Source organism: Notothenia coriiceps, unplaced genomic scaffold (assembly GCF_000735185.1).
Source record: "Notothenia coriiceps isolate Sejong01 unplaced genomic scaffold, NC01 NC01_scaffold00037246, whole genome shotgun sequence".
NCBI lineage: Eukaryota > Metazoa > Chordata > Actinopteri > Perciformes > Nototheniidae > Notothenia > Notothenia coriiceps.
In genome coordinates, this window is record NW_011369947.1 from 5,512,376 (window position 1) to 5,526,831 (window position 14,456).

Sequence of the window (14,456 nt, forward strand, 5' to 3'; positions counted from 1 at the left end):
GGGTTGCGGATCTTGTGCCGGCGGGTCGGGTCGGGTTGCGGAACTAATTGGCAATATGGCGGGTAGCGGGGCGGGTTCGGTATTGCACGTCGCGGGTGCGGGGCGGGAGCGGGTCTTGAAAATCAGACCCGTGCAGGACTCTGCTCCACACTACATCTTACGGTGCCGTGTACCGGAGGGGAGAGAGAGAGAGCAGCGAAGGGGGGGAGAGAGAAGTAATACGGTTTCCTGATAAAGCTGTGGAGAGTATGTGCTGCAGGGAGGTGGATGCACAACGCACCCAGGAACGAACGCTAGCTCCGGTCCTTTTTACTGTGGACTCGATGTCCTGACATGCTGGTATTTGTGCAACCTGCACAAACACAATACTGCACCATGATTACAAATGGTGAAATACAATGTAAAACTACCAAAAAATACCAGCTCACTAAAACACAACCGCTCAACTCAACGCAACTACTAACTATACCCACGGTCAGACAGCGGAGATGTTTCCCCTTTGTTATGTAATATGACGCGTTTGACGTATGAAAAAAAAGCCGTTTTTAAGAGCAAAGCTCAAAATTGCTCCTTTCCCTCTGAATTCCTGCCCTTATGTCTCGTAAAACATATCAAATCCTACATTCACTTTTTTAATTGTAATTTTCAAGCAAGTTTAAGCATAAATGTAGAAAGACATCCGGGGTGGCCTTACTATGGAGGAGTGGATTGCCTATCTCCAGAAAAAAAAGCACCTAAACGACGACAATGCTGTCTGTCTAATATTTTCGCTAGCTGTTATTGTTGTTGCATAGCAACCACCTCGCACTATGTTTTATGCAGAAGGCAACGGAGGGACTATTTTATTTTATTCCCGGGCTGATTTTTATGCCCAGTCCGCCACTGAACGTAGCTATTATGTAAGATGCTGGTATATATATATATATATATATATATATACTAACTTTGCTTCCCCCCCCCAAAAGTTGTAAATTAAACAAGTGAAGTACATGTTATGTTATAAAGCCGTGGAGGGCGGTAGTTTATAGACCAAAGAGTAACCGCCCTTACGGGACGCTCTAATAAGTCAAGCGAATGTACCCGCAAGGACACCTGGCCTCCTATTGGTTGAGGGATTTTGACGGGGATGTTGCACAAAAGATCCGGGCGCGCACAGAAGAAATCTGAGAGCAGACATTTCACGAGCGCACAGAAACAGCCTGAGTGCGAGGAGAAGGTTTTAAGCTGGAAAACAGGAAATCTGTAAGCAGCAATATATCTGAGTGCAAGCCTACAGTTAGAGCTGAAGCAGAGCAAATCTAAGTGCAAGCAGGCACTATTTGAGTGCGAGGACAGGGTTTGAGGGAAAGAAATCGATGAAGTATGCTCTCAAATTTAAATACCACGCTCTTGAATAAAGATAGGGAATAACCCCCATAATAACTGACATAACTATTAACTTGGATACGCTACAATATTATCATTAATATTATTTACATTAAAACATTCCTTTGACACTTATAACATTAATTTGCAGGGTAAGCACAACCAAAATAAGTTTGTAAAAGCAGAATTTGAACACTGTTTCTGTGCTCCTACAATATTTTTGTTTTTCTATTTTTCTAAGCGTACAAGTACACAATAGCGATCCATCACTTTCAACTGGCATAATGTGGCATTTAACCTCATCACACACACACACACACACACACACACACAGATAGCAGGGTTGTCCGGCTAGATCGTTTACGCTGACTTGTGAGAAATCTTTCCATTTTCGATCTGTGTTCACATACTGAGAATTATTACAACATTAGCCAAGTAACAGTTCGCGCTTTAACTTACAACGACCCCTGAAAGATCTCGTGAGAATGTGTATAAATATATTTAGATACATTTTCATAACAAAACAATGCCGTTGCTAGGCCAATTGTTGGAGTTGCTACAGCAACTCCAAGCTACCCCCTGGCGCCGCCCCTGTATGCAATGTCACTGCTTAATTGTTTTTTATTAATGGATTGTTTGTTGTGAGTTTATGATTTTCATAACCAACATGCCTCCAAATGGTTCTAGTGCGAAGGAGTAACTGTTTGAATATAACCTAAGAGTTTATACATTTGTAATAACGTTCCCTATATCTTTATCCCAAATGCTGCATGGAGTTGTATCAGGATGGCTTTTGGCTTTTCTCTTGTGTTCTCTTGTTTTAGTGTCTAACACTATGAGTTGTCTGTGTCCTGTGTAGACTCTGCTGTCAGAGAAGTTGACTCAGATGATGGAGTGGACCTCCAAGCGATCAGTTATCAGGATGAATGGGGATAAATTCCGTCGCTTTGTGAAGGCTCCTCCCAGGAACTATTCCGTGGTCATCATGTTCACAGCACTGCAGCCACAGAGGCAGTGTGGGGTCTGCAAGTAAGACATGGGGGCCCTTGAGAGAGGCAATGCTTTTATTTGTATTCTTAACCGTGTATTTAAACAATGTTTTCATTTCAGACAAGCTGACGAGGAGTTCCAGATGCTGGCTAACTCTTGGCGTTATTCCTCTGCATTTACAAACAAAGTCTTCTTTGCATGCGTAGACTTTGATGAAGGATCCGACGTCTTTCAGATGGTGAGACATCGTTTTTTTGTAATGGTCTGTCATTCCTTGTTTCGCACCTGATGACTCCGTTAATGTAATGGCTCTTCACTTAGAAATGATAGTATACCAAAAGCTGGGTTGGCACATGTATGTCCAAACAGATGGGACTTTATTCACAAACCCTTTTTCTACCTGTCAGTCAGCTGTGTGTGCAGCGTCTCTGCACAAACTTTGCTCAGAAACTGGCGCACACCATCTTTAGAGCGTACGCAACATTTCTAAATGAGGCCCCAGATCCTGAGCTACAGTCAGCGCTTGTGTGATGTTTTTGGTTTAGGTTTATACAAGTTCTAAAATCCAAGAGTTTGGTTAGCACTGCAAAGGTTTAAAGGTTGTGTGAGTGTTATTAGTTTAAGTGCATGGAGATTAATAAAGTAATGCAATGTGTTTGTAATGTACCTCACTGTTCCACTGTTCTGCCTTTGTGTTTGTGTTGCAGCTCGGTATGAATTCTGCTCCGACCTTCCTCCACTTCCCATCCAAAGGAAAACCTCGCAAGTCTGATACCTATGAGCTGCAGGTCAGAGGCTTTGCAGCTGAGCAGCTGGCCAGATGGGTGGCAGACAGGACTGATGTGCAGGTAATGGCAAAACATTCATCATCATTTCAGTATGTTTACCATGACGATATAACCAAAACTTGAGTTTATCAATCACACATGTTTATCTGTTTCTTAGATCCGCGTCATTCGCCCTCCCAACTACGCAGGGCCTCTCCTGCTGGGTTTCCTCCTGGCTGTGATTGGAGGACTGGCATACCTGCGAAGACACAATTTGGAGTTTCTCTTTAACAAGAATGTGTGGGCCTTCTCTGCACTGGTAACCACGCACACACTGATGACCTATTGGTGATAATACTCTGTCAAGATGTGAAGAAAGTGAAATGGTCTCGTCAGAGAGTTAGAGAATCTTGATAAAGCAGAACATTTTGGTGAATCTATTCCTCAAGTTGAAAAAGGGTATATTTTAGACTTCAGGTTCTGCACATTCCCAAATGCTGTTCTTTACAGTTGCTATATTCTCCATGTTTTAATACTGTTTATTATTTAGGTTATTTTCAGATGTTAGCTATATTTGTTCATTCCCCAAACGTTGCAAACACCAACTAAAGAAAAACAAAGACAGCGTCCAAATCCACATTGAATCTTACACAGTCCACTACCGACTTGATGATACAAAAACTATAACACTGTATTAAGTTATTTAAATACACGTTAACGCAGTCAAAAACATATACTCATCCATGTTTCCGGACTCCCCGGTCTTACTGGCGTAAAGCCATTTAGCTGTGCTCGACAGGCCCCTGTAACATGCTTCACAGTATTCATCTCTGTCATAAACAATAACAAACATCTATATATGCAAAACTATGGAAAGTCGGTGGTTTTAATTGAAATAAAATTCAAAGAATATACTTAATGTCTTGCCAACATTAGCCTTCTACCCAGTGGCTGGGAAAACGGCTCTTACAGAGGGAGGTCCAACAGTAAATACAGGTGTTTACGGAATAGATCAACATTGTAATAAATAGATGGATTTAGATTCAACTTGAGGAATGTACAGCCAGCCCTCGCAGATTAGATGTATTGAAACAAAAACTGAACCAACCAGAAGGATATGGTAACAAGTGCAAGGCGTGTGAGTAATCAAAGCTACGCCAAGGAATCGGTATCGTCCGATGTTAGCCGTTTACCACCATGGGCACATCGGCAGATAAGGTGACAGGTGCTGATGGCAGTCGCCAATGTTTCTGTTTTGCTCAGTGACTTCTCCTATCCCCTCTGTGAGGAGCTGCTGCTGCAGGGATGGGGGCATGCTGCTGTTTCTGCAGACGGATGGATTATTTGTGCTGTGTTTTTGTGTATTTCAGTGCTTTGTCCTGATCATGACCTCGGGCCAGATGTGGAACCACATCAGAGGTCCGCCTTATGCACACAAGAACCCCAGCACAGGGCAAGTGGTAAGAAAAAAACCTTTCTTTATGATATGTGAACAAACCATCCAAACAGGATCTAACTGTGTTTATTTTCAGAGCTACATCCATGGAAGTAGTCAGGCCCAGTTTGTGGCTGAGACTCACATCATCCTCCTCTTCAGTATCCCTCTCTAACTGTGTTACACTCATCATACACTAATACTGAGCCAGACCCCCCACAAACTAATCCTTTGCGATTCAAACCCAAAATGACAGCCTTGACCCCTTTGCATTTTTTCTCACCCCTTTAACTTTGTTGTCTCTTTTGTTGTTTTTTAAAGCCTTTCATTATTTCCCAATAATATTATTATTATGATTATTATTATTTATATTTAATATGGTTATTAGGGTTGTTTGAGTAGACTAATGTTATGCCCAACATGCAGTTGTATTTTAAACCTTGACCAAACTGTCAGATGCTGCTGTTACCATGGGAATGGTGCTGCTGTGTGAGGCCGCCACCTCTGACATGGACATTGGAAAGAGGAAGAGTATGTGCACACAGACCCACAAAGATTATGATGTGTTTCTGTTCCCATTGTTTGTCTTTTTTTCACCAGTATTTCTGAATAAGTGATGGCCCCATCTTTCTAAACTGAAAGGAAAGGTATGGCATAGGCCAAGAGGAATCCAAACACCCTCCACATTTTGGACCGGATCAGAATCACAGGACAGATACACATTTGTTTGTCAGGGTTCTTATGGTCATTAAAAACCTCGAAAAGTCATGGAAATTCAAAATGCTAATTCCAGGCCCTGGAAAAGTTATGGAAAACAATATTTCTCCCAAAGTTTTGGAAAAGTCATGGAAATTTAACTAAAGTTGCATCAAATATAATTTATATTTTATCTAATCGGCGAAATAGTAATACTTTAATGATAATAAATACTGTATCGTAATGAAACGTAAAATGGCATTTAACTGAAGAGGTATTTTGCTGGTGAGAGATTTTAGTTTCTTTAGCCTGTAGGAGCTAGTAAGCCTATTTGATTTGTTTTAGATAGGCACACCATGTTTCAGATGCAGACCTTATTTTCCTGTTCCATGTTAAAATAAACAATTTTCAGTGGTACCGCTGAGAAGGAGTAATTTTTTTGGTCATGGAAAATTAGGTAAAGGTCATGGAGAAGTCCTGGAAAAGTCATTGAAAATCATTGGTGAAAAAGTGTATGAACCCTGGTTTGTGTAATATTGCAAGAGAGGGCATTTGGCCTTGGCAGAGATCTGCCCTCTGAGATTCCATTCAGATTCCATCAAGGGACCTTACAAGATGTTGTACATACTACACTAAATATTACAAATGTCCACTAGTTTAATTTCAAATGCACATTATGTCATTGATGCTTCTCTGACCAACTGAAGTCTGTGATTGTATTCAAACGTGTGTGTGTGTGTGTGTTCGGTGTGTGTCAGTCATGTGTGTAGCAGGTATTGGTCTGGTGATGCTGTTCTTCAGCTGGTTGTTGTCCATATTCAGAGCAAAGTACCATGGATATCCATACAGGTAAAGACAGAGACACTTTAACTGTTGGTGTTGTTTTAGCTGCAGCTATTGGCTGGCGTCCTACCATTTGTCCTGTTGACTAACCTCATCTTGTTTTTTTATGCAGCTTCCTGATGACTTAGAGCTCAACAATGCCTCCAACTTTAAAGCAAGTGTGAACAGGGAGTTCCCCAAAATGCTGTCAACAAGCAGAGTACTGTCCATGGAAATGCCCCTTTTCTGCTGGCTAACCAATGGCTTTTCTGTCATCTGTTGAGCCACAAGTGTGTGTGTCAACACACACATACACACTGTGCCTTCAAAGACTCACCAAGCAATTAACTTGCCAACAACAGAGCAACAACCAGTATGCATTCTACACTGTGCCAAAAGCTGGTGTCTTTCAGTCCAGGTCCTACTGGGCACAAATCTGTCTGCTTCTTATATTTATGAACTTCCTATGGGAGCCGTTATCAGAGGGTTCTTAGCATTCTGAAAATCTGTAATTTTGGTAACATCTTAGACAGCTCTAGTCCTAGGATGGTAATAAATGAAGGTTCAATTGTGACTATTTTCTGTGGTAGTACACATACTTAGTATCAACTCATCAAAAAGCTTTTTATTTAGAAAGAATCAACACATTTAAAGTGTTCCCTTATAAGTAGAAGCACTTGTTAATCGCATGAACCCATTGAAACTCAGAAACAAAGGTATTTATTGCGGGCAACTTCACTCTCAATATTTATTTTTGTGCCTTAAAGTGCCCCGTTACTGGGCTGTAGGATGACATGTCCTGAAGAAAGAACTAATAATAAAGTCATTATTTGTAAAGTGATTTGTATAACTCTTAAGGCAGTCTGCATTCATTAGTAATCCCACTCAGTGGTGGTCAGTTTATAACAAGTTAAAGGATGCAATGACCTGAGCTAAAGGAATATCTGTTTGGGGGGAAAAGACCATCTATCTACCTATCTATATATCAAATAAACGACCACCACCTGGTGGATACACAATTAATTGAAATTGCCCTTTCTATGTTTTTTAAATCAAACACTCAGGGTTAGCTATGAACCATTTTGTAATCCAGTAGTTGAAAGTAGGTTAAGGGATGAGAGTTTTATAAAGTGTACCCCCAACCCAATTCATCTTCAAATAGCCAACTAAGAAATAGCAGTTTGGAGGAGAAAACGGTTGAGTGGAAAAATCTACTAAGAGTACACTATAAATCTTGTTCACATATTTTCTTTTCAGCTGTAATAGGTATATAGTGAACTGTTAAAATGGAAAAAGGTACAGATGGCAACTTAACTACTTTCTCTTAATGTTGTCACTTAAGATGAAGCAAGAACAGCCTTCACTGGGAGTGGGATTGTAGACAAACTCATTCAAAAGGATACCCAGAAGTACAAACCATGTTGTGTAAAACAAAGTGCTTTGAATGTTTGTGGTTACTTGAGGTGATTTTTTCTAATATTAAAGTGCCTTAACTGACTCGGTGTTTGCCTGTTCTTCTTTCTTTTAATTTGTGGTAGAATTATACTGAGCATTTGACCAAAAGCACACAAAGGAACCATATCTCCTGGCAAGACATATTATTGTATTTATTATCAATGACATATAGTATAATTCAAGATTCAAGCTTAAAAGATTCAAAGGTTTTAATTAGGGATGTCCCGATCACCTTTTTTTGCTCCCGATCCGATTCCGATCATTTGATTTTGACAATTTGCCGATACCGATTTTTCCCGATCTGATCTTTATGCAATGCATTAAGAGAAAAAAACATTCAAGTTGTCCCTTAAGGTTATTTTTTCATTTAAATTGGATATTCTATCCAACATGGATATAGCTTCTTTTTTTCACAGCAGTATTGGATCAGTTCAGTTGTGCAGCATTGGATCAAAACAAAATAAAGCTTATCAGTACTCGTTAGCTTACTGCTACAATTAGACACTGCGCCCTGCCCACTCTGTTGCCAGATTTGAGAGAAATAAGAAACCAGGTCTATGAAAACAAGCCCCAAAGAAGCAACACATACATGATGTTGTGTAATTTGAAACCAAAACTAAGGCCCTCAGGATGACTTTAAGACTTGAACATGGTCATTTTTGTTTTGTAACATTGAATACAAAATTTAAAAAAAGTATTTAAAAAAAAAAAGATCCCGATCCCCGATTTTTTTCTCCCAATTCCGATCTTTTGAAAATCACGTGATCGGCTCCGATCCCCGATCACGTGATCGGATCGGGACATCTCTAGTTTTAATGTCATATGCACGAAAGCTACAGTGTAGAAATGGCAATGCAAATCTTATGACTGGAGCTAATAATCATAATATCTATGATTTAAATATTTCAACAACACTATGCTGACTTCTGTGACCACCACTGATCTGATGGCTTCTTTGTAATGCATTATTTTAGTCTACTATGACTACTATGAATATTCTGCTGAAGTATATTTGACATATTATATTGTTAAACAGGGGTAGGAGAAGTACTCAGATGTTGTACAGTAAAATTATTACACGTACTTCTAATTTTTTTTAAATTAGAAGTACGTGTAATAATTGATTGGTCGATTTCAGAATGATATGTTTTATAATGATTGATCTTTAAAGTGTTATCAAAGCTGGTAAAGGTACAGCTAGTTTGAATGACTTTGTATACTGCAGGGTAGCTTGTGAATTTACTCCAGGTGGAACTATAGTCTGATTTAAGACTTGATTGTATTTCACATCATTCATCCATATCTGTAAAGTAACTAAAGCTATTAAATAAATGTAGTGGAGTCAAATTACACCATTTACCTCTGAATTGTAGTGGGGTACTTAATTACAGTACTTGAGTGATGTAGTTTTACTTCCCACCTCTGTTGTTTGAGAGAAGATGTAGTTGGAGCTTCCAGGTTGTTCGAAGGTTTGGCCGATGGTGGGCAGTATTTGCTAAAACACTGAAGAAAATAATCGAAGAAGAGAGCTGGAGTAAGAGACAAGATGGCGGACTCTGAAAACAACAACGATGCTTCCACCGCAGAACCTTCTAAACTATGTGATCTCTTAGAGCGGGGCTGGAAGATATTTGATGAGGTAGATAGTACAAATGAACCGCTTGCCTCTTCTAGTATCCAGGTTCGAGTTAAACGCGGTATCGGTATGTTGGAAGAGGCGTCTACAATGGTGGCTCAGCTCGACTTGTTCAGCTGCAATGAGGAGCTGGAGGAGGTGGCCACGGCCGACCTGAGGTACCTGCTGCTGCCCGCGCTATGCGGGGCGCTCAGCCTGAAGCAGAGCGGCCGGGACCGACGGCTGGAGATAGTCCAAACAGCCCGCAACTACTTTATGGATTTCTTGAAGAGATGCCATGAGTATAATCTGTCACGGTTTGAACTTCCGACTGCGAATGAAAACTCAAGTCCTTGCGAAGCATCAGAAAACGAATCCCCTGCGGCTCTGGTAATGTTAAGTTGCTTATATACGTACACTAGCTTTAATGACAGTAAATAGCGTTTTACATACGTGTGTGTGTGTGTTCAAGTTCAAATATACCATTGGATCTGGGTGTGTCCCAGTTTAAAGTGTAAGTATAAACTGAGGGGTTAGCAGCACTGTGCTTTATTCTAAATTAATTTATAAAAAGTTTCGTATTTGCATAATTTCCGGATCGACTTGACTTTGTCCTTGTTGGTTTTCCATTGGCGAAAGTTGCGGCTTCTACCTGGTACTCATACATATTCTTTACTATCCTCTATGGAAAAGAGAAAGTACCTGGTACTTAAGGTACTTCCTAGTCAAGCTGAACAATGCAGTGGAAAGGAGTAATTGCACAGTTGGAAAATGAGTAAGTTCTGAATTGTAAAGTGTGGTTCTTGTTCCAGTCTGTCCCTTGCCAGCCAGACCTTGTTTCCATGGCAGTACGGAGACAAGCTAAGATCGAGCGCTACCGTCAGAGGAAGGATCTGGAAGCCAGACTGACGGATGTACGCAGAGCTGTGGACAGCGGACAGGCCGACGATGAAGTCACCAGAGATTTTTACCTTCTTAACGTTCAGAGATGGGTCACTGTGTGTCTGGAGGAAATAGAGAGCATTGACCAGGAGGTGGAGATACTCCAGAAGATGGATGGTCTGAAGCAGGGTGCTGCCAAGCAGCCAGCTCAGCCTGCCAGGCCCCCCATGAAGCCTTTCATAATCACCAAGGACATGGTTCAGGTGAGACTGTGTATGAGAGGCTGTTGTGTGGGTACTCAACTAGGTATTCACTGAAAAAACTAGAGAGAAAAGCTGCTGGGGAATGCAGAAGTAGCAAATAACAGACAGCTAGAACGATACATTAGCTTGTCTGAAATCTGTCAAACCAATATAGGCTTAATGCTAAATTATCAAAGTGCATGTCTGTCTGCAGGTAACAAGAATTTGCTGGACAGAAATGCTAGACTTGGTTTGAAGTCATTTCAGAGATGTTAGCAGAGGGCTCCTGATCCAGGGAGCCCTGCTTCACTATCGCATAGTTTGTCCACAGTGGAACACACTCTCAGTATCTTCAAAACTATAATGAAAAAGACAAAGAAAATCTGCTTATTGCATTAAAGCTCCTAGGGAGTTTAATTTTGCAACCTTTCCATCCAACAGAGTTCTTCTTAAGGGACATGTGTTGCAAAATGAAAATTGCTGTGAGCTTGTAACACAGTGTGCGGATCAGTGTTGTGCCTTTTATCTGTTGGTCTGCTCTTACACAGGTAGGGCTGCACAATCATGAACATTTTGTTGACAATGAATTGTGGTTACAATGTCAATGCAACTATTATATTGTAAGCATAATAATGTATTTTAATTTGAACAACTAAAAGCCTGGTCTTGAATAATGGCCGGTGGCATGGTTACTAGACACAATTACAAGTGAGGGATAAACTCCATTGGTTGACTTATTGATCTAATAAGTTAGTAGCTACTAGGAAAAGCAGAATTGTCCAAAGGGAAGCAGGGAGGGAACTGAAGTGAAAAATGAAGGTGCCAACTTCATGTTGTAGTTCCATTAACGTGCTCTGCAACATTGTGTGATTCCATGTGTTTGTTCCATTCCCAGGCTAAGGTGTTCGGGGCAGGTTACCCCAGCCTCGCCACCATGTCAGTGGATGAGTGGTATGATCAGCACAAGAAACGAGGGGGTCTCCCCGACCAGGGGATACCCAGGAGGGTTGATACGGAGGAGGACACTGATGCGAAGGAGAGAGAAGAAGAAGATAAAGAGAAAAAGGCTGAAAATGATGATGAGGAGTCACGGCTGAAAACCAGAGACTGGGATGATTACAAAGAAAGTCACCGCAGAGGTTATGGAAACCGCCACAACATGGGCTGACCAATCGGGTTCCTCTTTTCTGCTCTATTCGGTCCAGGTAGTGAACATCCTTCACAGTTCGGATCCTTAAGACTGATTGAATGAGAAGGTGATCACAGCATTGTAAATTATTTTCTAAATGCTGCAGCCGATTAACTGTCTTTTACAAGGCTGGATTAAAAGCCCCTCTGTGGTATGATGTGTTACAGTGAGTCTTAATTATAATCTACATTTTGGCTGGACTGAATCAAACCCAACTATGATGCCAATGTTTGTGCTTGTGGTGTGTATATCCTAACTCTTTCTTTGTAAAATAAAGGCACTGAAGAAACTATGTAGGTCTAAAACCAGTGTAGAGGATCTGTTGGAAATTAAAACACAGCTACCTAAACCTAGGTCCATTTTTATTAACAAATGATGACTAATCTGATTTTAACTTATTTTTCTCAATTTGCTTGAAATGTGTGCATTAAATAATTTCATTCCATCCATAGTTGAGTATTCACATCAGGTTTAAGATCTCAGAAACATACCTTTTCTTTAAGTAAGGAACAACAGTTGTTGTAAAGATAATCCATGTGTTTTTGAAGTTTGGCCTCACAGCTGCACCACCCATATGCAGACATGGCATAGCTCATATACTGGAGCACATATGGTCTATGACAACATACTCTTCAACGTCAGAGAAGGAAGTGTGCTGATTGGAAGAACAGATCACCGGCCACCCTGTCACACGCCAGGCCAAAACCATGGAGGGCGGGAGGAGAGATCTGCTAACCCAGCTGGGACCTCAGGCCATTCCACTTTCCAGCATGCTCCTGGCTGATGAGAGTAAAACCCAGGCTAACCCTGAACAGGACCATGTGGCCAGAGGCTCCACGGGTTGGCTCCTGCTCTATGGGGTGGAGTGCTGCAGGACTCTTTAGTATCATTATAGATGCTTGGGGCTCGCATGCCCAGCCGTATCATCCGCCTAGAGTTTGGATTTTTTTTGTTTACATTCTTCCTGATGCACATTCAAAATTGCCAACCTGACATAACAAATGCAAGTGTTTGGGTCATTTTAGAACCGGTAGGCTAAGGGGGAAATTCTTTTGAGCTTACTTTACTTTTTTTGATAGCTAATGCAGCTATTTTCAGATCATTGTTAAGAAATGATCATTAAAAGAAAGTGGTGGGGACATCTCCCTAGCACTCCCAATGTGAATGACACATATTCTTTTTTAAATTTGTATCCATAGCCTAATGTTTCATATTCTTATCTCATGTGTATTGTATTTATTTTTTGAGAATTTCTTATACACAGTTTGATTTCATAATAGTTTTCATAACATTTATCTAGTCAAGTTCCCAAGGTACACACCCAGATGTTGAGACAAAATTGAAGCACACAGTTGTCTAAAATATTCCTGTGCATCGTTTCAGTGTGAGAACGGCCCCAGCTGTCATACAGTATCTATGATTTCTGCTATGCAAGTAGCTGAGTCCCTTTTATAATAGATCTTACCGAGATAAAGTGATAAGGTGAAAATTATCTCTTCTGACCTAATCCACAGCAAAGTTAAATCACACAGCAGATAATTTAACCAAACTACTGCCCATAATTAGATTTAAAACCGATTTACATTAAGCTAATCCTCATAAGTCTGCAATATTTTGGGGGGGAAAAGTCAGCACTGAGGCAGAAATTGACTAACAAGAGGTAACACTAACCCAATTTGTCTGGGCAATTAAGATATGAATGTATATTATCAGAGCCATCGCCTGCTGTACTGCAGATGGATTGTATCTGTAATGATCCGCTACAGTCTGCTATAAAAGGATAACATCTAGAAAAAAATATGAGATTTTCATAAAATAAAAGCTAATTATTATAGCTATGTTTCTATTAACATATATATTGCTAATATTTTGAAAATAATTACTTATGTTCCCACAACCACCAAACCTCGATTGACCGTGTATCACTACAATGCACGGCCTCATTTTGCGAGAGTATGCAGGCAGTTCCAGGAGGATGAAGGAATTGATACCATCGACTGTACCCCACGCTCGCCTGACCTAATTCTAATAGAACACCTCTGGGACATTATGTTTCGGTCCATCCGATGCCTGCCAGGTTGCACCTCAGACTGTGCTCAGTGATGCCCCAGGACACCATCCGTCGTCTCATAAGTTCGCATAATTTTTCCACTTTGATTTTCGGGGTGTCATTGAATTCAGCCCTCTGTAGGTTGATAATTTCCATCAAATGATGTGGCATTCTTTTGTTCCTAACACATTGCCCAGTCCGAATCAGTAGATATCCAGCATCATTTCTTTTCCCATTGAGATCTGATGTGCTTTCAAAGTGTTCCTTTCATTTGTTTTAGCAGTAGGGCCCCAGTGTATAAAGAGTATATTTTGACACCCAAAGTGTTCAAATCTAACTCTTTATTTTGAGTTTATATTTTACACTTTTAACAGTGTTCAGAGAACAAGCTGCTTGTTGGCTAGCTTGTCCTTAACCTTGGACATGTGAAGGAGGCCCTCAAAGATACTGAAATTAAGAGCTGTGGATGCATTGAGGAACTTTTGGTGTCACATTGGGGGAAATTCCTATTTGATTCCTATGGAAGCCTGTTTGCGCCACAGAAAAAACAACAAAAAACCCTGTAAGTCATTATAATGACTTAGTTATCTCATTATATTGAGTTAGTTATCTCATTATATTGACTTACTATCTCATTATTGACTTAGTTAACTCATTATATTGACTTATATATCATTATATTGACTTAGTTATCTCATTATATTGACTTACTATCTCATTATATTGACTTAGCTATCTCATTATATTGACTTAGTTATCTCATTATATTGACTTAGTATCTCATTATATTGACTTAGCTATCTCATTATATTGACTTAATATCTCATTATATTGACTTAGTTATCTCATTATATTGACTTAGTTATCTCATTATATTGACTTAGTTATCTCATTATATTGACTTAATATCTCATTATATTGACTTAGTTATCTCATTATATTGACTTA

General features: G+C 40.2%; 3 protein-coding genes across 3 annotated transcripts in view; all 3 read left to right on the top strand.

Moving 5' to 3' along the window:
- Nucleotides 1–7,573, top strand: part of magt1 (magnesium transporter 1) — a 9,128-nt gene extending 1,555 nt beyond the window's left edge. The window contains exons 2-10 of the mRNA XM_010794644.1: nucleotides 2,225–2,394; nucleotides 2,476–2,593; nucleotides 3,063–3,203; nucleotides 3,301–3,441; nucleotides 4,493–4,582; nucleotides 4,655–4,718; nucleotides 5,014–5,088; nucleotides 6,012–6,102; nucleotides 6,209–7,573. Of these exons, the coding sequence (XP_010792946.1) occupies nucleotides 2,225–2,394; nucleotides 2,476–2,593; nucleotides 3,063–3,203; nucleotides 3,301–3,441; nucleotides 4,493–4,582; nucleotides 4,655–4,718; nucleotides 5,014–5,088; nucleotides 6,012–6,102; nucleotides 6,209–6,224 (906 nt within the window). The 3' untranslated portion in view covers nucleotides 6,225–7,573. The remainder of the gene's footprint in view (nucleotides 1–2,224; nucleotides 2,395–2,475; nucleotides 2,594–3,062; nucleotides 3,204–3,300; nucleotides 3,442–4,492; nucleotides 4,583–4,654; nucleotides 4,719–5,013; nucleotides 5,089–6,011; nucleotides 6,103–6,208) is intronic.
- Nucleotides 7,574–9,041: 1,468 nt separating this feature from the next.
- Nucleotides 9,042–11,750, top strand: igbp1 (immunoglobulin (CD79A) binding protein 1). The gene is made up of 3 exons (XM_010794645.1): nucleotides 9,042–9,535; nucleotides 9,958–10,290; nucleotides 11,165–11,750. Exons 1-3 carry the CDS (start codon nucleotides 9,077–9,079, stop codon nucleotides 11,435–11,437), a joined length of 1,065 nt encoding a protein of 354 aa, XP_010792947.1. The 5' UTR covers nucleotides 9,042–9,076; the 3' UTR covers nucleotides 11,438–11,750.
- A 415-nt stretch (nucleotides 11,751–12,165) lies between these two features.
- The window catches only part of LOC104966321 (dynein heavy chain 6, axonemal-like), a 13,361-nt gene continuing 11,070 nt past the window's right edge, over nucleotides 12,166–14,456 (top strand). Inside the window, exon 1 of the mRNA XM_010795509.1 lies at nucleotides 12,166–12,298. Coding sequence (XP_010793811.1) covers nucleotides 12,166–12,298 — 133 coding nt within the window. The remainder of the gene's footprint in view (nucleotides 12,299–14,456) is intronic.

Coding starts and splice junctions, on each gene's coding strand:
- igbp1 (XM_010794645.1), top strand. CDS start 9,077: ATGGCGGACTCTGAAAACAACAACGATGCTTCCACCGCAGAACCTTCT. Junction 9,536..9,957: donor ACGAATCCCCTGCGGCTCTG/GTAATGTTAAGT, acceptor TTCTTGTTCCAG/TCTGTCCCTTGCCAGCCAGA. Junction 10,291..11,164: donor TCACCAAGGACATGGTTCAG/GTGAGACTGTGT, acceptor TTCCATTCCCAG/GCTAAGGTGTTCGGGGCAGG.